General features: G+C 31.9%; 5 protein-coding genes across 5 annotated transcripts in view; 3 read left to right on the top strand and 2 right to left on the bottom strand.

The window, feature by feature from the left end:
• Positions 1 to 7,769: 7,769 nt before the first annotated feature.
• On the top strand, positions 7,770 to 8,689 carry HELRODRAFT_177435 (hypothetical protein; the record flags this gene model as incomplete). Its single annotated transcript, XM_009025622.1, has 2 exons — positions 7,770 to 8,256; positions 8,424 to 8,689. The coding sequence occupies 2 exons, from the start codon at positions 7,770 to 7,772 to the stop codon at positions 8,687 to 8,689; spliced, it is 753 nt and encodes a 250-aa protein (XP_009023870.1).
• A 660-nt stretch (positions 8,690 to 9,349) lies between these two features.
• HELRODRAFT_177434 (hypothetical protein) lies at positions 9,350 to 10,611 on the bottom strand (the record flags this gene model as incomplete). The annotated part of the gene is made up of 4 exons (XM_009025621.1): positions 9,350 to 9,489; positions 9,904 to 9,971; positions 10,255 to 10,338; positions 10,433 to 10,611. 4 exons carry the CDS (start codon positions 10,609 to 10,611, stop codon positions 9,350 to 9,352), a joined length of 471 nt encoding a protein of 156 aa, XP_009023869.1.
• Positions 10,612 to 11,418: 807 nt separating this feature from the next.
• HELRODRAFT_177433 (hypothetical protein) lies at positions 11,419 to 12,338 on the bottom strand (the record flags this gene model as incomplete). The annotated part of the gene is made up of 5 exons (XM_009025620.1): positions 11,419 to 11,469; positions 11,586 to 11,654; positions 11,705 to 11,820; positions 11,900 to 12,133; positions 12,269 to 12,338. The coding sequence occupies 5 exons, from the start codon at positions 12,336 to 12,338 to the stop codon at positions 11,419 to 11,421; spliced, it is 540 nt and encodes a 179-aa protein (XP_009023868.1).
• An 11,143-nt stretch (positions 12,339 to 23,481) lies between these two features.
• Positions 23,482 to 24,483, top strand: HELRODRAFT_84940 (hypothetical protein; the record flags this gene model as incomplete). Its single annotated transcript, XM_009025475.1, has 2 exons — positions 23,482 to 24,040; positions 24,086 to 24,483. 2 exons carry the CDS (start codon positions 23,482 to 23,484, stop codon positions 24,481 to 24,483), a joined length of 957 nt encoding a protein of 318 aa, XP_009023723.1.
• Positions 24,470 to 25,351, top strand: part of HELRODRAFT_177430 (hypothetical protein) — a gene marked incomplete at both ends in the record, with an annotated part of 1,132 nt that continues 250 nt past the window's right edge. The window contains one exon of the mRNA XM_009025619.1: positions 24,470 to 25,345. Within this exon, the coding sequence (XP_009023867.1) occupies positions 24,470 to 25,345 (876 nt within the window). The remainder of the gene's footprint in view (positions 25,346 to 25,351) is intronic.

Below are 25,351 nucleotides of genomic sequence, written 5' to 3'. Positions count from 1 at the left end.
TTTCTCTTATTTGAAATGCCACTGATTGGTTCGTTGACATATGTTTTCATATGCAAGTTTGTGTGCTAATGTCTTTATATATTGTTTCCTGAATTTGTTTATCTTATCTTGCTGTTTTCCAATAATAAATGAGTTGTAAATCGCTATGTCTAAAATATTATAGAAATATACCATTGGATATCTATTAGTTTTTCTTTTTGTTGAAAAATCCTCAATACAGCTATCTAGATACAGATACAGATCGACACCACCTTTACCGCTGTTATAATCTAAAATAACCAAAGATTTTTTATCTTCTCGTTCAAGTGATGGTGATGCGGATGTATGCATGGAAGACATCATCAAAACGTTTTTACCTTTTTTTGGGACATATGACAATAATAACACTTTCTGACTGTGTTCCCATAATTCTTTAGTAGAAAATAATTCTCTTGATTTTACATTTTTAAAACACTTGGGTACGTCCCGTCTACTAGGCATAATTGTACCAGTCATAGTTAATCCCATGTCAAGGAGCTTCACACATAATGAATAACCAGTAAAATAGCGATCAATAAATATATTTCTGCCGCTTACTTTATAGCATTCCACCAACTTTAAAACCATATCTTCAGCAAGACCTACTTGTCGATCATCTCCTTTTTTGCCAGCATAAATTTCTCCTTTCATGGCAAAACCATTTGTAGCATCACAAACCCAAAATATTTTAATTCCATACTTAGCTGGTTTATTTGGCATGTAACTACGACCAGGTGCATATCCTCTAAAACCATAAAGTTGTTCATCAACCGTTAGCCATTCAGATGTACATAATGCTTTCTAAGGTTGTTTTGGAACATTTCCCAAATATCTCTTACTGCTGCCATGTTATCGCTTTTTTGCCTTTCTTTTCTCGTATTTCGGTTATCTAGTGACAGATAACGAACCAATAAATTGAATCTATTTTGAGCCATTGCAATTCTGTAAAATGGCCTTGAATCTTTGGGACACCATAGGAAACGAACAGATGATAAATTATCTTTATCTGCACCTGCTCTTATCATAATACCGATACCAGCTTTCAATTCCTCAAAAGAAAATTTTTTCTTCCCAATGGCTTTCATTCTTCTGTTTGTGTTTAATAAAATCACACGCAATATATTTTCATCTAAAAAACAATGAAATAATTCCAATTCATCATTAAAAGTTGTTGTTGGACCTGGAGAAAATTTAACTATATTTCTTGCTAGTCTTCTCGAAACTGGCTTTGAAGATGTCCACTCTATACCATTGGGCGACTTCACTGTTTCAAACTTGATGGACCCATCTTCATTTTCATCGCTTTCTTCTATTTCATCACTGCTACTAGGCAATAGATCATCATATGTAGTAAGTTTCATATCAATATCAATGTCACTGTCGCTATTGAAATTATCTTCAACTTGTGTGTCTGATGACTGATCCGATGAAGAATCACTAACATTAGGATCTTCAACATTATCTACTTCATCCTCACGATCAGATACATTAATAAAAGTAATAGCTTCTTTTAAACTATATTTTTTAGACATTTTAATTTCTGAATTTGTAATAGCAGTATTCAAGTACAGAATTTTAAAAATCTGAACACAAAATGTTTACGAGTGATAATAAAAAATAGATTGATTCACTGCTTGGCAAGTACTATTCGGCAGAAACATACATAAGGCAGAAATCTGACAGAAATGTAATTATGTATGTATAAATATATGAATAAGTTATTATTACAAAACGGTGAATGAAACAGCAGATCATCTTCTTTATAGGGGTATTAAAGGTCACTCGATCACCTTGACCCCCGTTATGTCTACAAATGTAGAGAGGTAAGTGAAATAAGATGATTTACATCTAGTAGCGCCACCTATAAAAATTTTTTGTTGAAGTTTTAAAAATCGTTTGATCAAACTAAAATTTTCTTGGAAATAAAATTTCAGCCCAATGAAATAAGAAATAAGTTGTTGAAGATTGAAAATGCAATGTCTACATTTGTAGACAGGAATGTGTTTGAGGGTTAAATTATGTTAAATTCTTGTGGTTTTCCGTAGTGATGGACACGTATATATATTTTATGAAGTCTATAAAAATTAACAGCGAAAAAGTTTTTCATTTTCATAAGTGCACGGAATGATACGTGAACAAATTAAAATATTGAAAAAAATATTTCATAAAACATTGATTAAATTATATTCTCACTGAATAATAATAAAATGAAAAATAATTATTGAATTAAGTTTTTGCAAGATTAAAAATTTTAATTTTTATACTAATTTAAAATATCTCTTATTATTATTTGTTATTTACTTTAATAGGTTGCTCTATTGTTCGGGAAACAGTTTCTGATCTGTACGAGACCTAGGACAAAGAATGGGTAATAATATTACTCATTAAATTTCCTAAGTTTAACGGATAACGTTATTAAATTTGCGCCAGTCGTTGGCGAACTATTTGTAATGAATAATGTATAAACTAAAATCTAGATCATGTTTAGAATATTTAGTATATTTTATATAGAATCATTTTGAATATTCTAAAAAAAATAATATAACGATGGGATGGTTTAATGGTTAAAGGCCCATGATTTTATTTCGCACTAACAGAGTTGGGTTGCACGGAATACATGCAATGTTTGGGATTTACACATTCTTGTGGGTACAAAACATCCGATGCGTATGTTTGTTTGTGTTTGTGTGTGTGTGCGTGTGTATGTGTGTGTCTGGCGTGCATGTGTGTGTGTGTAATAATTTGGAATTAAATAAAATGAATAATTATGGAGAATAGAAATAAAAAAATGTATATATATATATATATATATATATATATATATATATATATATATATATATATATATATATATATATATATATATATATATATATATATATATATACAGACTTCGTTTTGTTTGTTTGTAATGAGCCAATAAGAGCAGCCGACGATACCAACTATGAGTACGAGAGATAACCAAATGTAGAGGACTGGTGATGATGATGATAGTAGATGTGATGGTGATGATGATGATAGTAGATGTGATGATGATGATAACGACGGTGATGATAATGATGATAGTAGTAGATATGATGATGCCGGTAATAATATTGATAAGGGCGATTGCTGTATTTATGATGATGAGTACGATGATGATAATGATGACGATAATAAATGGTTTCTCACTCACATTTTGGTCTAAAGGCTTGGCTTGGAGGTGCCATCATAATAGGAGGTAGAACTGAAAAATGTTGAAAAATACAGACAATTTTTCGGCTAAAATTAAAAAAGATTTTAGATAAAAAATTTTAAAATAATTTGAAAATTGTGAAAATTAATGAAATTGTATCTAGAAGCTCTTATATCGACGAATGAAAATTACCAATGTTTTCAAATAAAGTAATTTAAATTTGTTACCCAAACACACACCACACAAACACATACTACAGTTACGCATAGCTGTATAATAAATTATTATATACACTATTCAAAATTAACTATTTTATGAACCAGAAACTCCTTTCAAGCAATTTTTCACAGTTTTATTTGTCCTGTCAATCAAATAAATCTGCACATTTTCATCTTTTAATTGGGTCAAGCCGAGAACTTGACCTAGATATAGATGGCAGCCATTATGTAGGACGGAACTTGCACTGACCCAGATTATGCCAAAACATTCCCTCTCGTGCTCGCACAGTTGCTTGCACACATTCGTTAACATGACACGCGGTTCGTGCTGTGTTAAGTTAGCAAGGTAACTGGTGTTGCTGGTTAACTTCCATGCGGATTTACATTCTGGATGGGTGATTTGACAGTAGTTATTTCTCCACAAAAAATTCAACATCATCCTCATTTTAATCATCGTCTTTGACAAAATATCATTACCTCGTCGTTATTAACAACAGCCAAACATCATTTTTATCATTCTCGTCATCAGTAGCACCATTAACAATAACGAAATCACCCCTATCATCATCGTCGTCATCATGACAACCTTTCATGCAGACTGGCATATAGACGTCATCAGACGTCTGGTCGTCGTAGATGTATATGGAGTTGTTGTGGTAGAAGAAAACTGGTTTCGCCTGTTCGGCTGTTCTGTTGTCTCGTCTCGGAATTCTCATCACGTCTAGACATCATGTTGTTGATGATGGTGCAGACGATAATGACGGTGGTGACGATGAGGAAGAAGAGGAGAGTCTATTTATCAATTTAAAAAAAAACTTTACAAACCGATGATTTCCTCCCTGCTACTTTTCCACATCCATTTGCCCATCTTATACTTGCCGTACAAAATTATCCTGGAACATTCCGTATGACTCTTTGTGATATTCATCAATTCTCTCAAACTTTCAACAGTGTCAGGACTCAAAAGTTCAAGTGGAGTTGACCCAATAAGAGCTTTTTCGCAGAAAAGTTTTGTCTCTATGAGGTTATTAACTTTGACACTTGCACCGTACGTGAAAAGGCAAAACTGTTTTTACGGTTATTTATTGTTTTATCTGTTTCATAAACTAAATTGAATAATATAATGAATGGAGTGAGACTTAAATACAATAAAAAGGATGATAAAGGTATGAATAAAGGTGATGATATATGTGGCATACAGCTACCACGTGATAAAGATATAAAGTTGATGACAAACGCCAGGCCTACCGTATCGTGAGCGTGACACCATGCTGAGAGCCTAACAGTTGAATCAGCATTACATACGGCAAAAAAACCGAAATAAACACACACAAAATTTTTCTCTGAAAACTTTCTATAAAGAGAAGACATTTCAATGAATAAATTTCAAATTATCGTATTTTTAATGAGAAGGCAGTGAAACTGTCAAACGTTTCCTGAAAATTTTTGTTTAAATGTTTGTTTACAAAGAATATAAAAATGTCTTTATTTAATTTTCTATGTTTGTTATAAAAAACATATGTATATATATATATATGTATATATATATATATATATATAGATTCAACACTTTGTTAGCATGCCTTTATAGGTTTATTTAAACGTGCAAATATATACCTATATATATTTTTAGCTTTTGTGTATGATTGTCTTGGCTTATGTATGTGTGGTTAGATGAAAATTTTTTGGTACAGCAAGAACTAATAAACTTCAAATGTAAAATAACATATATAGTTGAAAGAATTCTAAAATTGTGAACATAAGAACAGACATCACCATCCTCCTCATCATCCTCTTCATTATCTTCTTTTCCCTGTCTTTATATCAACTATGGTCAACTGTTTGTTCATATTTTTCTACGGGGTTTAAATAAATGAATTAATTAACTTTAAAGTATTGGAATAAAGAATTAAAACTATTTAATTAACTAATTAATACAATTAGAAAGAATAATAATAGCCCCCCAAAAAAACATAGATGTACACCAACAATACTAACTACGCCAGGAACCACGCGAACCACTCCAACAACAGCCCAAACAACAAAATAAACAAATAATAAGAAGGTGAACAAAGGCAACATTTACATAAGCATTAGCAATAAAAAAACAAATTCATGAACATAAAAAAAACAAACAAATACATAAACATAGACAATACAACAAACAAAGACAATAAAACAAACAGATATATCAACATAGACAATAAGAAAAAACAGTAGACCAACTGCTTTTTTGATTTTTACACCTTGGACGACAACTATACCAAACAGGAAAACTGTCAGTACGGCAGCCGTTCCCCACACTGATGATGATGATGATCACGTGATAATGATGACGATCACGTGATAATGATGATGATGATCACGTGATACTTGATCGTGATGATGACGATGATGAGGAAGATGTTAATATGGAAAAGGATGATAGCGAATGTTCAAGCGTTTTCAAAATTACATCAGCATCATCGCCATCATCACACTCACTTCCCCATTTCGTTAGATGTTTCTTTATAAACAATTTACTCACAGCTGTTATATAAGGCAAAAAATGTTAAAATTTAATGATATAAAAAGAATCGAATGAATTGAGTCAATGAATAAATGGATAAATGGAGGAACAAATGAATGAATGAATGAACGGAGGAAGAAAATAAACAATTATCGATTTATTAAATGAAAGATTGGAAAATCGTACAGAAATAGAAAGACAAATGAGTTGATGTTTCACACATGCGTGAATCATCTGACATTTGTTTCAACAAACACACACAAACGCACACGCGCACACACACGCGTATACACATCGTATACATAACTAACCCATACTGCATACATATAATGAAATGTAAACAGTCATTATTGACAAAATGGGATTTTTTCAGAAATGCTAAATATTCATTTGTATGAACATTAGCGGGAATATCTACAGAAAAAATCGTACAGAAACCCACCAAACCAAATCATCCAGAGCAGACACCAAGTAATGCAAATAAATGAATGCTTCAGCTTTGTACACATTCACTCATTTCTACATCGGCAAGCAGAGCGCTTACAACAACAAACATAAATATGGACATCATGGAATATCGGGAATCTGAAAGACACACGCTACACATACAAACACGTACAAAGACACGCACAGAAGCAAACACTCACAAACATGTAAGCACACACACACAGACACATAAATACTCACACAAACATATATTATATATATATACAGACACACAAATACACACACAGACACACAAACACAAAACCGGTTTGTTCTTCAGAGCAGACATCGAAATTTTTTGCTGTCCTGTTTATGATGAAAAGTGATATGCCCTGGCTAGGCTCCTTCTTCAGTTTTTTCAGGTTGGTGTCAAACAGACTACTGCATCCACCTCCTGCTGACCAACTGTGAAGTTTATTTCTTTTTTTATAAATTATTTATAACTATTATATATCTAATTTATTTATTCAAATCCTTATTCATAATAATCAAGTAAAGACAAATAAAAGTAATTTTTTAACTCACTGTTTTAATACTTTATTTTGCTAATTTGGCTAGTTTAAATTGCAAAAATGTACGCTATATGAATATACATGACTGGTTGGTTGATTGGTTAATCGATCGATTGGCTGATTGATTGGTTGATCGATTGGTTGATTATTCAACTGACCGAATTCCAGTGCAATCATGCTGCGCCTCACATTTCTGCTTGCAGTCATGTATGGAATGGGATTGGATGTAGAAGGTCGAAACAGTTTTCACGAGTTTCGTATCTTTGTAAGCTTCCCAATGTGCCATACAACCTTTTAACATTTTTTTCATTTCCAAAATTACCAATTTGAAAATTTTCAATAGTATCAACGGTTTACGGAAAATTCATCGTGGAAAATTCATCGTGGGAAAATTTATCGTGGAAAATTCATCGCGGGAAAATTCATCGTGGGGTAAAATTCATCGTTGGGTAAAATTCATCGTGGAAAATTCATCGTGGAAAAATTCATCGTGGGGTAAAATTCATCGTGGAAAAATTCATCGTGGTGGGGTAAAATTCACCATGGAGTGAAATTCATCGTATATATCGTATATAACATATAACGTATATAATATATACGTATAATATACAAATTATACTGTATTGGAGGTTATATCAATAGGCAACGTATAGCATCCATGCTTATTAATACTATTATTTGTATACCCTTAGTATGGTATATAAAATAGAAAATATATACAAAGGTGGACCGCGGACGTCGGACGTGTCTGAGTAAGTTAAGTAAAAGTCTATAATAAAATACTGTATGTGAAGTGTGTCAGAAATGAGGAAGTAGTTTTTGCATCACGATTCGCTAATCTTTGTGTAAAAATGTCACTAGAATTCGTGTACAGTGAAAAAGGAAAAAGAAAATTAATTGACTCAGGTCACTTGTTCGTAAAAGATGCGGCTACAGAAGAAAAAACTTTCTGGAAATGTGATCAATATCAAAATCTTGTATGTCGGGCACGTTTGCATACTCGTCATGACAAAATTGTAAAGAGAGTCGGTGAACATAACCACGCAGGAAATGCTGCTCGGGTCGAAGTTGTTAAGGTTGTGAATCAAATGAAAAATGATGCTAGGGAAACGCAGGATGTTCCTCAACGAATTATCACCAATTCTTTTATTAGCCTTTCTCAGGCGGCTTCTGGCCTAATGCCAAATATTTCTATACTTAAAAAGACTATTCGAAATACCAGGCGTCTTGCTGATCGTGCACCACCGAATCCAAATTCTTTGGTGGACCTAGTCATCCCTAATGACTATCAAATTACACACCATGATGATCAATTTCTTATGTTTGATAGCAATGATGGTCTTAACCAGTGGAAGCTCAATCTGTTTTAGACTATTTTGAGGACACTTGGATTGGAAGACCTAATCGGCGTCAACAACGCAGACCTCCACGTTTTGCATACGACCTGTGAAACTGCTACAATGCTGCTCTCAATGGCTTGCCAAAAACCAACAATTTCTGCGAAGGGTGGCACAGAGCCTTTAGTGAGCTAATTGGAGCTAGCCATCCAACAGTATGGAAATTCATTTCATCCTTGAAAGACGAACAAGCTTTAAATGAAGGAAAAATAGAACAGTATGTTGCTGGTGCCAATCCGCCTCCAAGCAAAAAGGTTTATCGAGACACGGCAGTTCGAATTAAACGTATAGTACAAGATTACGATAACCGTGATAGAATGGATTATCTTCGTGGATTGGCCCATAATTTTAACTTCAAGGCGCATCTCTCTTGACATACTTGCAAATTTTCATTGACATGGTTGAATTTCATTGACATTTTCATTGACATGATTTCATTGACATGGTTGCAAAATAAACACATTTTTGAGTTGAGTTGTTTTAAATTTCATTACAGAAAAGGTTAAGGATAGAAAAGTCCTCAAACTACGTATTTATAATCTACAACATTCATGGGGTGTGTAAGGTGTGTAATTGCAAAAACTGTTTTTCACAATAAATTTTACCCCACTATGAATTTTCCCCCTCGAAGAATTTTCCCCCACGATAAATTTTCCCACGATGAAATTTCCCCCACGATGAATTTTCCCACGATGAATTTTCCCACGATGAATTTTCCCACGTTGAATTTTCCCTCACGATGAATTTTCCCACGATGAATTTGCCACGATGAATTTTCCACGATGAATTTTCCGGACACCAGTATCAACAACCACAACAACAACAACAATACAACAAAACAACATATGTATTGATGTAAATAGTGTCACGTATACGTAATTATGTATACAACACTCATGAATCATTGCATCTCGCACGTTTAAACTAACGGACGAGAACTTTTTTTTTCATTAAAACAAAGTCACAGCAAAAGCATTGTCAAGCTACTTAACACTGAAATTAAATTTAAAAAAAAACTTAATAAAAAATAAATTTTATAGCGCCCAACTTTCGACGACGCAGAGCAAAACGTAGGTGTCGCCAGCGTCGTTTGATTCGTAAATCTTGCCACCACTCAGATACAAGAGTTTTTTCTTTACTGGTCTACAAGTGGACATGTTTAGCTGTATGACATCTGGTGATATGTTGAAGAATTTGGAATTGGTAGATTATTAATTCAACCGAGTTGATTTTTATGAAGTTTGTGTTCACTTCATCAAGTTTATCATTTATTTTGTTTATTAGTTCGTTTCGAGAGATTAAAACGAGATTGGATTAAACTCAGAGAAATGTGATTATGTTAATGCCATTCTGATCTTCTGCCAATAAAAAATTAGGCAGCTTTCAATGACTGTTTGATTGAAATTTTTATTTAAACATTAAAAAAGTTGCACAAAGTTAAGATTTAAGCATTTCTACAAACTATGATTAATTTTTCGTTTAACACTATTCCAAACTGTAACATTTTAACTTTTAAAAACTCTGAACTGAAAATATGGAAATTTAAAAAATAAGCACAGTATGGCGTCTGCATAGTTGCGCGTGGTACCTTCAACGTAGTTCGTCCCGTTAATCCACGCCCAGTCATCCCCATACTGCTTGGCGTTCAGAATGACTCTACGAAAAAGTTAATTTTATAGTGGTCGATGCCATCTTTTTGAAACATTTCTCAAGTATTATTCTTTCATTTTATCAAATCATTTTTTGATCAAAATTTTTAATATAAATATTGATGAATTAGTATTAAAAACAGTCGAAAATCAATAAATAGTTAATTTCAGTCAATCAACTCATAAAATTTTAAAATTTAAACTTTATTCAACTAATTAGCTCAATCTGAATAAAATTTACTCAAATTTTGTAACTAAATTTGGTTCAGTAAAACATAAAAAGCACAAACTTAAACTCCCGACGCCATTCAGTTTCTTCCATGAATCTAGCAATTCCATCTCTTCTCGCTTCGTTGTGCAGCTCTAGTGGAACGCTATAGAGAAAATTTCCAACGTGTGAAGATATATGATAGTTTATTTTATACAATGTCAGGGAATGTAATTATGGGATTTGAAATTCGAGCTTACCTGTACGGAAAATGACTATTGCATTTTTCCTGGGCTTCCTTCAATGTCGTGATGTTCGTATCCATTGCCAGCTCCCAGAACAAACAGTAGGACGACTCTCGGTCGCACCATCCTTTTAATCCGTATGCGGCCAGGCTGGGATTGAAACCGGATACAATTATTAATAATTGAAGTATCATTCTAGATGGTTTTTTGGCGTGTATATAAGAAATGTAACTGAGTGTGTTTGTTTTGTTAGTAGTTGAATGTATCAGTTTAAATTTAGCTACAGTTTTTGTATTTAGGAAAATTTTATTATGAGATTTTCAAAAATTACTACACGCATTTGTTGCCATTTGGAATTGGCCATATTTGGAGACTAAATTTTTATTTTATATCAGATAGGGTTTGTTATGTTTGCAGAAAAATTATTTTTAATTTTTTGTGACGTTTATAGCAGAGAGCTAACGACATAATAATTTAGATAATAAGTGTCTATTGATCTTTGTTCATTTGTTAAAATTTGTTTGAAAATTTATTATTTTTTTAAACTAACTTGTAAAGTTAAAAACGTCCTTATTACGAAGTTCAATTAAATTTGCCATTTTATGAAATAACGAGAATTTCAAAAATGATACATTTTAATTAATCAGTTTATTCAACTTTTAACATTCTGAAAAATGAATAAAATTACGCTGACAGCTTTCAAATTATCAGTTCTAGAAATTCAAATTAGTTTTCCTTAGGTTGAAACCCTAAAGTGTTAATGTCAGTATTTCAATAGATTGCATTCATCGGTTGCCAAATGTCATAACCAACAAAAGCATTGGATCCGAGTGTTAGAAGAGAATTCAACGAAACATCAAATTGGTCGCAATTAAACGCTCTACTTGAACTATTAAAGTTGTTTTTATTAATTTTGATGTAGGAACAATTTGAAGAATGCAGACATTCAAGTATGCAGTGCAGATTCGATTTGGCTCTCAGAGATCTAGTTTTGAAGCCAGCTAGTTGCAAGCGTGAGTTCTTGATCCATAGGCGTTCAGAAATTGCGGGTTCTGTGTTAATATTTTTTAAATTTTATCATTTTATAAATTTTCAACTAATTTTTCAATAAATGTTCACTATTTAGATTAACTAACAAAATTTAAAAATTTTGATGTTAGATATTAACCAGCCACTGGGAAAGCTTCAATCTCACAAATCGTGAAGCCGACTTCAACGTCGAGAGCTTGTTAGATACCTGTAGGGGAGTAGTGTTGGGTCGCATGTGACCCGGTGGCCAAAACTGACCTGAGTCACGTAAGGGTACTGACCGCAGAGAGGATAGGAGCCTCTTGCCACAGTTGTCGTTTTCATAAAATAATTTATCGAGGTCAACCCAATAAGGAAGTAATCTAAACGAGCGGCTGATTGTTATTTGTATTTTAAAAATTGGTCAACTTCACTATAAATTTTTTTCAATGCAATTTGTTACTAAATGTTCACCATTTGCATCTCTGCTCCAAACGACAACATGGTCCACTTTGTAGGAGTAGAGCATATCGACGATGATATAATATTGAGCGCTTGTTTCTGCAACAGCATGGAAACACGATCCGGCCCAGAAGTTACGATTCCTATCTCCATCAACTGCCAATCTTGAATCATACAAAGCTGTTGAAGAAAGAGCCGAACTGTTGTGGGTTGGTTTTCTCAGCAGGATGTTTTTATTAAGGTAGGCTTGAATGAAATTTTGATTTTATTTTTTGTTAAATAAATGATTTTATTGAGAAATTTTTTGATATTTTCATTTTAATCTTAGTCATGCAGTTTATAAATTTGTCTTCAGTTGAAGCAAATCATTGGAGAACTTACGTTCAGTGAAATATGGAGAAAACAGATAGAAGAGTATGACATTCAAGTTATTATTAGTTTTAAAAGCCATTTTGATTTTTGCTTAACAGAAATTTTATTCAATAAGTTTGAATTTATTTAAAAATGCAAAATATTCAACTTTGCATCAACATTAAAAGTTAGACAAATTGAATTAAATCAAATATATTTACGGGCTTAAAAGTATGAACTTAGTCAAAAATCAAATCTGAATTAAAGACATATATAAGTTTGCTTTCGAATAACCTGATTTATTAATCTAAAATAAAAAATCCAAATGAGTGAATAAAGAACATAAATAAAATCAATTGAAACAATATGAAATATTACAGAAATTATAAATGAATAACCAACCTAAAATAGAAAAGTTAAATTCCAGGATCGTTCACAAAGCCAACAATAATAAAATATTACCACGTGCAATAACAAAATATGAGCACGTGTTATTTGCATTTATATATAAGATGATACCAAAGTAATGAAACCTAATTTAAAAGCACAGAATAGAAATACATAGATAATTATATGAAATTTAATTTACATCTCTCTCCCTCAAGTCACTTTTTGAGGTACATAAAGTGACAATTTATTAATGTGAAAAAAATGTGATTCCTTCTTCTTCTTTCCGCAGTCTACTTCGAAGATCGACGGTGAAATCTTGCTTAGAATTTTAAACGGACCAACTCTTATTCTGTTCATTTTACCTCTATTAAGTTTACTCCCATTCTGGATATAGACTTGATTGCCCACTTCAAATTTGTACTCTTGACGATTTTTGTCAACCCTTTTTTTGTTTATTTCAAAATTTTGCATAGAATTTCGACCGGCTTGTATTCTATCTGCAGCTAAATCGCTTTCCGGTATGTCATATGGAGTGATAGTTGACTTTATGCCGTATAATAAGTATTCAGGTTCAAATTTCGTGGAACTATGAATTGTCCGATTGCATTCTTTGACACATTCGTCTGCAACAACGGACCATGCCTGTTTTTTTTCACTGTTAAGTTTACATCTTATTCTGTTTACAAGTGTTTGGTTTAGTCTTTCATTTAGTCCATTTGATTGAGGGCAATCTACGCAGGTAAAAACCATTTGAATATTCATCTTGTTTAGATACTGCTTTAGTTCTGTAGAATTAATTCCGGTGTACTGGTCGGCTAAAAGTATTTTAATATTATTGGTCGGCTAAAAGTATTTTAATATTATTTTTCTTAGCAATCGGATCAATTAACTTTATGAAATCTAATACTGGTGATCGAGAAAGTAAAATCAGCCATTATATTTTCCTTTCCTTTCTTATAAATAATTTTAAAGTTGAATTGAGACAAATAGTGCACTAAATCGCCCAATATTTCATCTGTTCTACTTTTGGTTTTTAGATTCTCAAGAGGTTTGTGGTCACTACAAACAACAAATTCACGACCAATCAAATAATATTGCCAGTATTTTATTGCGTCTTTGATAGCTTTGCATTCAAGATGGATGATGTCCATTTTCTTTTCTTTTTCTGATAATTTTCTTGAGAAGTATGCGACAGGATGTAACATACCATCAGGATGTAGTTGTTTCAAAGTAGCTCCCATTCCTTTATAACTGGCATCAGTTTCAATATAAGTGTCTTTGGTTTTATCGTAAATGGCTAAGATTGGCTGAGAACATAAACATTTTTTTATCAAGTTGAAAGAATCTTCACAATCTTGGGACCAATGAAACTTAACATTTTTTCAAGAGCTTATGAAGTGGTTCAAATTTTTGAGCACTATTTTCGATGTATTTAAGGTAGAAATTAATAGATCCTAACACACTTCTAACTCCTGTTTTATCTGTTGGTCTCTTAAGATTCTTGATGGCGATTAAATTTTCTTGATCTGGTGCTACTTTATGATGATACCAAAGTAATGAAACCTAATTTACAAGCACAGAATAGAAATACATAGATAATTATATGAAATATAATTTACACATTGTTAGTAGTAAAGCTTTTGTTTGTCAAATTCGAACGACCATTCACTGACAATAGATCAGAAGTTTTTTATTCAAAGATGGTCGAGTAGAACACATTTATCAAAGTCATACATGATGAATCAAAAACATTTATTGTTAGTAGTAAAGCAGAGCTTTTTTTTTTAATTTTTAAAGTTTGATTTTTTTTAATATCAAGTCTCAAGTGCATGAATTCATGGCAATTCTTTATGATCAATTATGTGACCATTTCTCTTGAAATGATTGATTATAAATATTTTTCTGACTTTGTAAAATTTTTGTTAATGTCATGTTTCTAGACATTAGCAAACCTATTTTAGTGGAATCGAAGAAGAAAAAAAGTTCGTTCCCTTGTCAAAAGACAAAATTCTCAAAAATTCACTGTAGAACGCTAGGAGAAATTAGGTTTTGATCATGTGCGGATAAATTTATTTTTCATGTTTCATGTTCATATCTAAGTTGATTTCTTTTGTTCAAATTTTTTATAATTTGCTCATTTGATGTAGATTAATGAAACATTATATTATTCAATCTGCAAAATTCAAATTATCAAAGCTGACGTGAATGCTATTGAATTTAAATGAAATTTTACAATAAAAAAAACTTTCAAAACAATTTCAAATCAAAAATAACTTGTGAAAATAAGTTCAATCAATCAATCAATCAATCAATCAATCAATCAATCAATCAATCAATCAATCAATCAATCAATCAATCAATCAATCAATCAATCAATCAATCAATCAATCAATCAATCAATCAATCAATCAATCAATCAATCAATCAATCAATCAATCAATCAATCAATCAATCAACCAACCAACCAACCAACCAACCAACCAACCAACCAACCAACCAACCAATCAATCAATCAATCAATCAATCAATTAGCTTATAAAGCGCTATTTCCGCGATGTTCAACAGCGCTCCTCAATGAATTTTGAAAACAGATGGGTCTTGAGATCCGCTCTGAACTTCGCAAGTGATGGAGCATTAGCACAAATTTGTTTTTAACGTCCAATTTTATTCTTTAAAAATTTAATCACGTCAAACATTCCAAATTTACACCGGCAAGAACTGTTCAGTTATGTTGATAGATCGACCAAACTGACTGCCACACATCATAATTTGTTTTTATGAATCTATTATCCAGCTGCTCTCCAAGTTTATCACTTTCCATGAAGCAGATTCTCATTCCAGTGACGGCATTTTGAATTTTCTCAACGGCAATGAAAGAACAATTCGGAACATTCCAACACGCCAGGAAGCATTCAAATGTGATTTTCACATCAATCGTTCTTACAAAAGTTGTAGCAGTGAATATGATTGAGCTATTTTTAATCCACATATGAGCTGTTCACGAATATAAAAAAAATAATTAATATTTTTGTAATACTTGTTAAACTGACCAACAGAAAATGGTCTATACTAAGTTTATCCCGACCTTAACTCTAAAAAATCACGAGTAACTTCTAATCCTAACTCTTGGAACAAACTAAAAGTTTGAATAATTTCTAAAATCAAATGAATTCCAACCTGCCACGGAGTAGGCCTCAATCTCACAAATGGTGATGACAGGATCGACGTCAGGTGCCTGCTGTGCGATGAGATATCTGTAGGCAGGTAGACTTGGGTCACATGTGACCCGGTGACCAAAACTGACCCGAGCTTTGCCGGGGTACTGACCACAGAGAGGGTAGGTTCCTCTTGTTGGGGTGAGAGTGGCGGTGAAGTAGTTCATTGAGGTTAGGCCGATGATGAAATAATTCAAACGGTCCGCTTTGGGTATTTCAATTTTTATAAATATGAAAGGGCATTGTTTTGTTTAAGTTCAATTGTTAGTTGAGACGTTATTAAGAGATTATTATTTTAAATGATGAAAATTGTTAGTATTATGATTCAAAAAACTAACATGGCAAACAAAGATAAATTGAATTTTTGATTTTTTTTTTTATAGAAATTTAATTGAAACAGATATCAAGGCAGAAAATATCAACGCATATCAACGCACGGTACACATCTCGACTCCAGACCAGAACGTAATCAACTCGATAGGAACTTATCATATCGACGATCATGTAATTCTCACTGTGACCACTTAACTCAACACTGAAACAGGAGAAAGCATTGAAGCTAGGATTTCTGTTTCCATCAACAGCCAGATTAGAATCAAACATTCTTACGTCGTCTTTCAGAGCAGAACTATTGAAAGTTGGTTTTTTCAGAAGAATGTTCTCGATTTCTTTGGCTGTGAAGTCGTAATAAAATGATTATGACATTATTAACGAACATCAAACATAAAAAAAATAATTTTCGATCCTATCAATGTCGTTGAAATTATCAAAAAATGTTATTATATTGAACTAAATGTTTAAATTCGAAAATAATGGTGTCCAAAAGTTAATACCAACCAAAGAAACCACTGACTAAACTTGAAGAAATTAATAAAATCTCTAAATTTATGAAAATTTTTATAAGTTGGTTCCCCATTTAATATATGAGAACAATTAAGAAAAGAATGCCTATGACAAATTTTTTATTCTAAAATATAGTTGGATGCGTTCACTAAGCAAATTTTAATATCAGGAGTAGATTAGACGAAAATCAAGAACACCTTTACACACAAACAAGCTAAATAACTAAATATATTGTATAGATAAAAATATTTGTATACACGTGCGTGCGTGTGTGTGCGTGTGTGCGTTTTTGTATGTGTCTACATATTTTACTAATAGAAATTTTCATGAAAACGCATAATAGACGATAGATAATAGATAATAAGAATTTTTTTGCTAGATATCTATAAAACGTTGGAATAAATAAATAATGAACAATAGAAAATCAATGATGCTACAAATTCATATGCTAATTTTCCTATGCTTGCCTCTCTCTCTCTCTTTCTCTCTCTCTCTCTCTCTCTCTCTCTCTCTCTCTCTCTCTCTTGTTTTTATCCGTCTTTATTTTCTTACTTTTTATCTTTTTAAATTTGTGTTTGTCTATAATTAAATAAATTATTAAAAACTTTCTTAATAAGAATGAATCAAATATAGATATTTTTTTATTAATCCTTAATGGTTCAGGATTGGCAGTACCTTACTCAGTGGCCTAGGCTTATGAAAATTTCCAACTGCATATATATTATTCTCTATACATTTCAGTAAAAAAATATTTAATTTTCTAGTTGAATTATTTGAATAGATGTGTACCCATGAGTTTGATCATTATTGTTTGGAATGTAGTTGTATAAATTTCATGATGTTTTTCAAACCAGAAACACGGAAGCAAATCATAGTTTTCGAATGTTTTGAATGTCTGCAAATATGAATTGTATCAATTGTTGGCATGCAAATGATGAAAGTTTTTTGTAAGGTTCCATGGTGCCTTGAAATATTGCCATCTCAGTATAATCGACTATGATTTTTTCCGGTTATTTAGACAAGTCAGAACATGTTGTTGTTGCTCTCTGCCGTCATTATTTTATTCCTTTACACAGGGCAAACACTTGAATGACAAAGTGAATTTAGAAACATTTTTCCAGCAGACTTAGCTGTCTACCAAAAAAGATTTTCCGGTACAGTTTATTATTCATACAATATCTCAGCTAAAATTTGATGTCGGTTGTAAAAAAAACTACAGCTTTAGCTACAGCTTTAGCTGGAATTAATAAAGTACCAAGTATGTAGCAGTTATATGAAAAATCTGAATTCAACAATTTTTTGGTGGGCTGAATGAGTGGGGTGCCGAAAAGATCTGCTGTCCCGGACAACTGTCGCTGGTACGCCACCATCTCGACTCCATTATCAATACAATTTTCAAAAATTTGTTGTGGTTTAACGTTTGAAAATAAATGTCTGCAAAATATCGATAGTTACGTTTTAAGAAGATCAATATCAATTATTAAATAAAAATTCAATTTTCAAAACAAAAAGCAGTTACTTAGTGTATTTTGTTCTGTGAATTGTGTAATATTTTAATATGTTTGCCCTTCTCCCTAATTGATAAAACGTATGGATAGTGACCAAACTGCTTTAAATATTATCTGGTATAAATTTTGTCGTATGTTTTTATTAGTTAAAATTATATCACTGCCAGTAATTTACGTTGGTAGAAATTAAAATCAAACAGTTTGTACATAATTAAAGAAAAAATATATAAACTTATTATTTTTTTGATCTAAATATTAAAAAAGAAACAATTTATTGATTGAAAAAAAATCTCATAATAAAACTAAATACGAACTAGAAGTCGTTCATTAGAATATAAACTTTTAACTTGACTAAAGCCTAACTCATATCTTCGTGGTTGAAGTTCATCTTCACAAAAGATAAGTTAATTAATAAAAAGAACGAACAAATCATAATCTAAAATTTTATACACGGAGTCACGTGAAATGGCAGACTATATTGAAATATTTCACCCTTGAAATGTTCTTCAAAATTTTTTAATTTTGCCCGGCCTAATAACGACGAGAATTTTATTTATTTTTATTTATTTATTTCTATCAATAAAAATATTGAATGTTTTTTTACGAGATTAACATGGTATAACATAACAGACTTTAATAAGCTGTTCAAAAAAAATAAGATTGAACGTTAAATTGATATTTTCTGAAAATTGGAAATAAAACCCATTTTAATCAAAAAATTAACACAAAAACTACATGTAACAAATAATTATTTGCAATATTATGGCCAAACATCAAATGGTATATACAAACGAATTTAAGGATGAGATTTTAATTCAGAACATGCTATATCATCAAATCATATAGTATTGTAGATATACACATAGATAATCCAATAAAATGTTTACATTTAAAGTTTTGAAGTCATTGAAACAATATATTGTAGCAGTTGAGTTGTCCTCTAAATTATTTTTCATGTTTTTTTCATCGCATTTTCTTTCGAAAAAAAGTTATGAACGACAACAGCAGAAGACGCTTCTTCTTAATTGGATGATGCATATCGTAGGTGTTACGTTGCATCTTCTACAGCTGTTGAAAGGTTAAATATGTTGAAATTTTTTTTAGAATTTATTTAAAATAATATACAGAAAAAAGGTTAAACAGTTTCAGAAATGAGTGAAAATATGGATTTATCCTCAAAAATAACTGAATATCGGGAAATTGAGCCTTATAACTACAAAAACACAAGGCGTTTAAACGAATTTAATCTAGTAACAAGAACAAATACATCAATTTTTAAATTTCAAAAACAAAATCAATAATATTTCTCAAAAATTAAAAAAAAAACTCACATGCAAGTGCAGGCAAGAGAGAGAATTATGATTATAAGGATGAAAAAAATAATAATCCATAAATAATACTCCCTGAAGAAACTTATTATATCAGAAACAACCATTGCAGCACGGCCAGCCCGATATGCCGTACCGATGAGTGCCATAGCCTCGGGCTCGCCCGCTAGCACTGTGCCGTTCGTTATGTTGTACAATGGGTACATTTTGAAGGAATGGTATCACTAATTATTCACAGAGTATTCTTTAATTTATTAAACTTCTATAAAGATGTACATGTTTTTTTTCTCTCTTTCGATTCAAAGTATCCGTAGTAGTAGATATGTTTACTTTATGTAGTTGCGGTACAATAGTAGTTATTTCTTAGTATATCCGAAGAAACGGCAGTAAAAGCTGTTGTTGTTTTCGTTTGTAGCAATTAGTTTAGAAAATTTTAATCAAAATTATTATTTTATCTCATAGATATCAATTTCTTTTGACCACCGACTGGTTTGGTTAGCGCTTATATAGAAAAATATTGAATTATATATATATATCTCTCACTCTTGCTCTCTTTCTCTTCAAACAAACAAATGTATATTTAGATTATATATTTTCCAAACTTCTCAGTCTTAAAAGAGAGAGAAAGAGAGAGAGAAAGAAAGAGAGAGAAAGAGAGAGAGAAAGAGAGAGAGAGACAAAGAAAATTTACATATTTAATATCGTTTAAAGGGCAATAAATACAAAGATGCCTGTCATTCAAGTTATTTAGCGATTTAATGGAGAAATTATATTAGTAGTTATAATTAAAAATGAACAATTAATATTATTATGAATTTGTCTCTCTCCGTTTAATAAAATGTAGTAGCTATAGATGTCAGTAACAGCTTGAATACTTGTTAATTTGTCATTTTATAATTGTGAGCTTTTAATTTTGGATATTTCATAATTCCTCAATAAATAAAATAAACAATAATATTATTATTATTCATAACGATATATTAGTAATATTAGTAATAATACCGGGCATAAATATCAGCTAAAACAATGAAAAGAGAAAAATATTATCAGTATGATTAAACTCATTTGAACGCATTCACGAGCTGGTTCATTTTGAACTTGAACTTTCTGAACAAAGTTGATTATCATAAAGCAAAGCATGGAGGTCACAGTTCGAAATACCTCATTTCGGCGCAAAATATTTTTTTGTTCGGTGGAATAAACTAATTAAAAATGTAAGAAAAACAGTTATATAAACAAGATTTTACTTTATTTGAAAAATTATAACAAAAAATTATCATTTTGAAAGATTCGCTGAATTTTGAACATAATTTACACCATAAATTGTCAAAAATATAATGGTTTAAAGCAGGGGTGGGCAAACGTATTGCTACGAGGGCCGCATTGAGAACTATCTTATCTTTAAAGGGTTGCATAGGTACTTAAATAGCTAATTTTTTCGACCCGGAGAGATATTTTTTCTAGATTTGTGGCTCCATTTTTTGGTCATAATGTCTGGCTGACGATCTTTTCTGAGAACAAGGCGTAAAATGGCTTCGATCATTATAAATAAATAAACATAACTGAGTATATATTTCAGTATTTAAAAAAAATTCAGCAAAATTTTAGTTGCCGAAATGTTCTTAACATCTTGACTTCTAATCAATGACACTTGTTAATCGAAAAAGTTGGCTAAATGCTGGTAGTAGCAAAACCTGTAACAGTATTTACTGTAGATAACGAAATATAGAATCCTAAATCTCCTTCATATATTGACAATACGTGACAAGAATTTGTCTTCTAAATTTTAGACCTGAAGCTAAAAACTTTCAAATCAAATCAAATAACTGGCGACCGTTCGACAAAGAAAAATGATTAATTTTAGATTTATATTAAAAAAAATGTTTGTTAAATTCTTATTTAGCGTTCATTTCAATCTCATAATAATGACATTAATGCCGTGAAAAAATCGCGTTTCTTGTTTTATTTACATTCATAATGTTATTGTAGATGATGATATTGTTTAGTAATGTACTTATCAGTCAGAGCAGTTTGTTGAAACTTTTAGTTTTTAAATCCTTAAACTGAATAGATGGCATTTTAACTTTGGGATATATAATTTTTTACTAATGAGAAAATTATTCTGTGAAGTTTCAACTTGGGTAATTTTTTGTTAACAATTATGATAGGTTATAACTTGTTATATTCCTGAGAATAATTAATTAAGATTATTTATGAACTGAAGAGCTAAATCAATTTTTATTAGTCATACAAATAAATACGCTGTGACTGATTTCAATTTTCATACTTTTTATTCACATATATTGTTAATTTCCGCTTTCTAAATTTGTTGACAAATCAAAATTATATAAAATTTATTTTAACAAATTGATAAAAACTGTTACATATTTATTTACATTAAATCATTTTGTTAAACTATGGGTAGGAATTTTATTTTCTTGTTTTTTTTTTCTTAAATCCACTTTCTTTTTTGCAGACTGTTACCGTCTACCACGTTGGCTAAAAGCAGGGGAGGAACTTTTTCAAAGGTGCCAAATATTTCATCGGGTTTATGTTGAGGCATTTGAAGCTGGAGAATTAAATATTTTAAGATACACATTTAAATCATTAATCTATTATAGTTTAACTTTCAAAGTTAAAAACTGTGTTATCAGATTTAAAAAAAACGAGGTTCAAATCGTCCGCATTCGGGGAGCTCAAAAACAAAAAATCCACTTCACATCTTTAAAATTAGACAATGTCTGTATGATAGAGAAACCAGAACAACCCACATTCAATCATTATTATATTCTCATACTGTTTCCCCATTTATAAACTTATACATACATACGCATGTCGTATTTACAAATACAAAATTATGTGTTTACACGTGAGAAATCTATATTGAAAAATTAATTAGAATATGTTACCATACATTAGAGTGCAGAGAGACCATATGAAAAGGAGAAGTACGAGGAGGATTGCCGATATAACTAAATAATTGTCTGTAAAATATGCCATTATTTCACACACCAGAGTTTAACCAGTGAGTGACGGCTGCCGATGCTATAGTCCAATAATCCCATAACCATTCGACAGTTCTTGGTAATTCATCGACCACTGTATTTTTTGTAGTGTTAAACAACGGATACATGGTTCGATGTTGAAAGACGTAGCAAGGATAAACAATTTCGACGCAATTAAAAAAAGTACTTTTTTCAAAAAAAAAAATTCGATTCTTTATTGACAGTATCCGGAGAAATAGCAGTAGTGGTAGCTGAGGGTTAGTAATAGTTGAAGTAGCAATGGAACAGTAACTGCTGACTGATTATAATCAAAGGAATATTATTACCTATACATTATATTTAATTTTAATTCAAAAATTAGTGTAATAGATTTTGTAATAAGGATTGTGAATAAAGTTTAGTTTGTCTTTCAAGTTTATAGTAAGAATAATTTTGTGCAATATAGTTTAAATGTATATAAACTTATATTGGCAATAATCATATGAATATATATATATATATATTAGGGTGGTTCACATTTGAATGGGGAAAAAAATTTTTTGTCTGATTTGAGTGCACACCCTCTGAAAAGTTTCCATTGGGTCCTAAAAACTTACAAACCCAAAATAAGACAAATCAAATTAAATTTAGAGGTTGCTCATGCATCTCAAAATTATATAAAAATGTGATAATTCATTATTTCGAAACCAAATACAAATATAACTGGAAAAGTTGGTTACTTACTTAATTCAAAACATAGATATTAGATATTTTAAAATGCATTATTATTATTAAATATACTATGGTCACCATATTTGTTGTCAGCAAAAAGTAAAATAGGATAAATATCTGCATAATTTAACTGTGTCGATTTACTAGTAATTTGAGGTGATTTTGAAATACCGGTACTGTACATATTTAACTACGTATAAAATGGCTTCTAATTCAAACTGTGGTGCTCTTACAACACGCAGCATGACTAACATATGGCTGATTGGACAGTTACAAAGTGAACTTCCAGTAAATGTATTGCCTACAACAGGTGATGTCCTGAGAATGTTTTTTTATCATCATCAAGTAGAAAAAAAAACTGTGCCTGAAAGTGCAAAACTGTCGTCAGATAAGGTCATGGACATGTGGAACAAGGCTAAAATACCAACAACCTACCATACTCATGTTGTAGAAAAAGTAAAGTCGGTAGTTGATGACTACAAGCTAATAAAAAAGAACAAAAACAGACAAAGTGATGAACAACGAGCACGAGAGAAGGAATTTGAAGAAAAGGAGCACATGCTGTTTGATATTGCTCACCAACACGCCATGCAGCTCATCCGAATTCAGGAAGATATAGAATTTCTTGAAGACCAGAGGGGCAGTCGACGAATGCAAAAGAGTGGCATTGATAAAGACCTGACCAAGAAAGAAAAGCGCACAGAACAACGTAAATGCAAAGAAGAAGAGAGAAAAGAGCGAGAGCAGGAGCGGATGACAGAAAGTACCTCACTACATTTATCTAGTTCTGATGACAGTGATAGTGAACAGCAGGACACAGAGGACAACTATGAAATTTAAATTACAGTGTACTACAAAAAGCAGATCAGTGAAGTAGAAGACAGTCTGTCAAGCAGTGCCAGCAAAAAAACACGAACTGTGCAGAATATGTTGTCGTCGCCAGATGTTGCTTCAGCACTGGATAGAATAAACCTGTCAGATAGAAAGTTCACAGTATTAGCAGCAGCCATTGCACAAGCTAGTGGGCAAGACATCAGGGATACATTTTTGTCACGTTCCACAGTTCATCGTAAACGACAGCAACATCGATCAACCATTGACAGCAGTATTCGTCAACAATTTCAGGATCGTGACAAAAACCCCCTTCTGGTTCACTGGGATGGGAAGATCATGAATGATGATCCACACTCCAGAACTGATAGACTGGCTGTTGTTGTGACTGGCTGTTGTTATGACTGGCTGTAATGTGGAGAAAATCTTAGGAATTGTTAAAATTGCATCAATCACGGGACAAGCACAGGCCAATGCAACTTTTCAGTTGCTCAAATTATGGGACGTTAGTGAAGACATTATAGGCATGTGCTTTGATACTACTGCTGCCAATACTGGGACGTCAAGTGGAGCATGTGTTTTGCTGGAGAAACTGCTCCATAGAAATCTCTTGCACTTTGCTTGTGGTCATCATGTACATGAATTGATAATCGGTGAAGTTTTCACAGTTTTGTTTGGTCCAAGCCGTGGCCCCAATATTGGAATGTTTGAAAGATTTCGAGCCTACTGGCCAAATATAAATCAGTCAAACCACAAGCCACTTGATGATGACAGGATGAACCACTCATTGCTACAGATGATGCGGTTTGACATAGTACCATCTTTGACATGTTTTCTTTCAGCTGACAGCTCATACATCCCACGAGAGGATTACAAGGAGTTGGTTGAACTCTGTCTCTTAGTGCTGGGTTATCCAATGCAGACTGATGGCAAGTACCATTTCCGTGTTCCTGGAGCATATCACATGGCCAGATGGATGGCCAAAGTGATCTACTGTCTCAAAATGTATTTGTTCCGCAATGAATTCAAGCTAACAGCAACTGAAACAAAAAGTTTAACTGAATTCTGCCTATTTGCAACCCATATATATGTGCCAGCATGGATGTTGTGCCCAATACCCAGTGATGCACCTGATCTTCCTTTATTTCAAAAAGTAGCAAATGTTGTGAAGTCACTTAAGGTCGTTAATGACACTGCAGAACGCACTGTGGCACTCATGACAAATTTTAACCAGTCTATAACCAAAAATGAAACAGAACTGCAAAAACTGATACAGGTGGGG

Source organism: Helobdella robusta (genome assembly GCF_000326865.2).
Source record: "Helobdella robusta unplaced genomic scaffold HELROscaffold_42, whole genome shotgun sequence".
NCBI lineage: Eukaryota > Metazoa > Annelida > Clitellata > Rhynchobdellida > Glossiphoniidae > Helobdella > Helobdella robusta.
The sequence above is the reverse complement of the archived record's forward strand: the minus strand, read 5'-3'. Positions and strand labels throughout refer to the sequence as shown.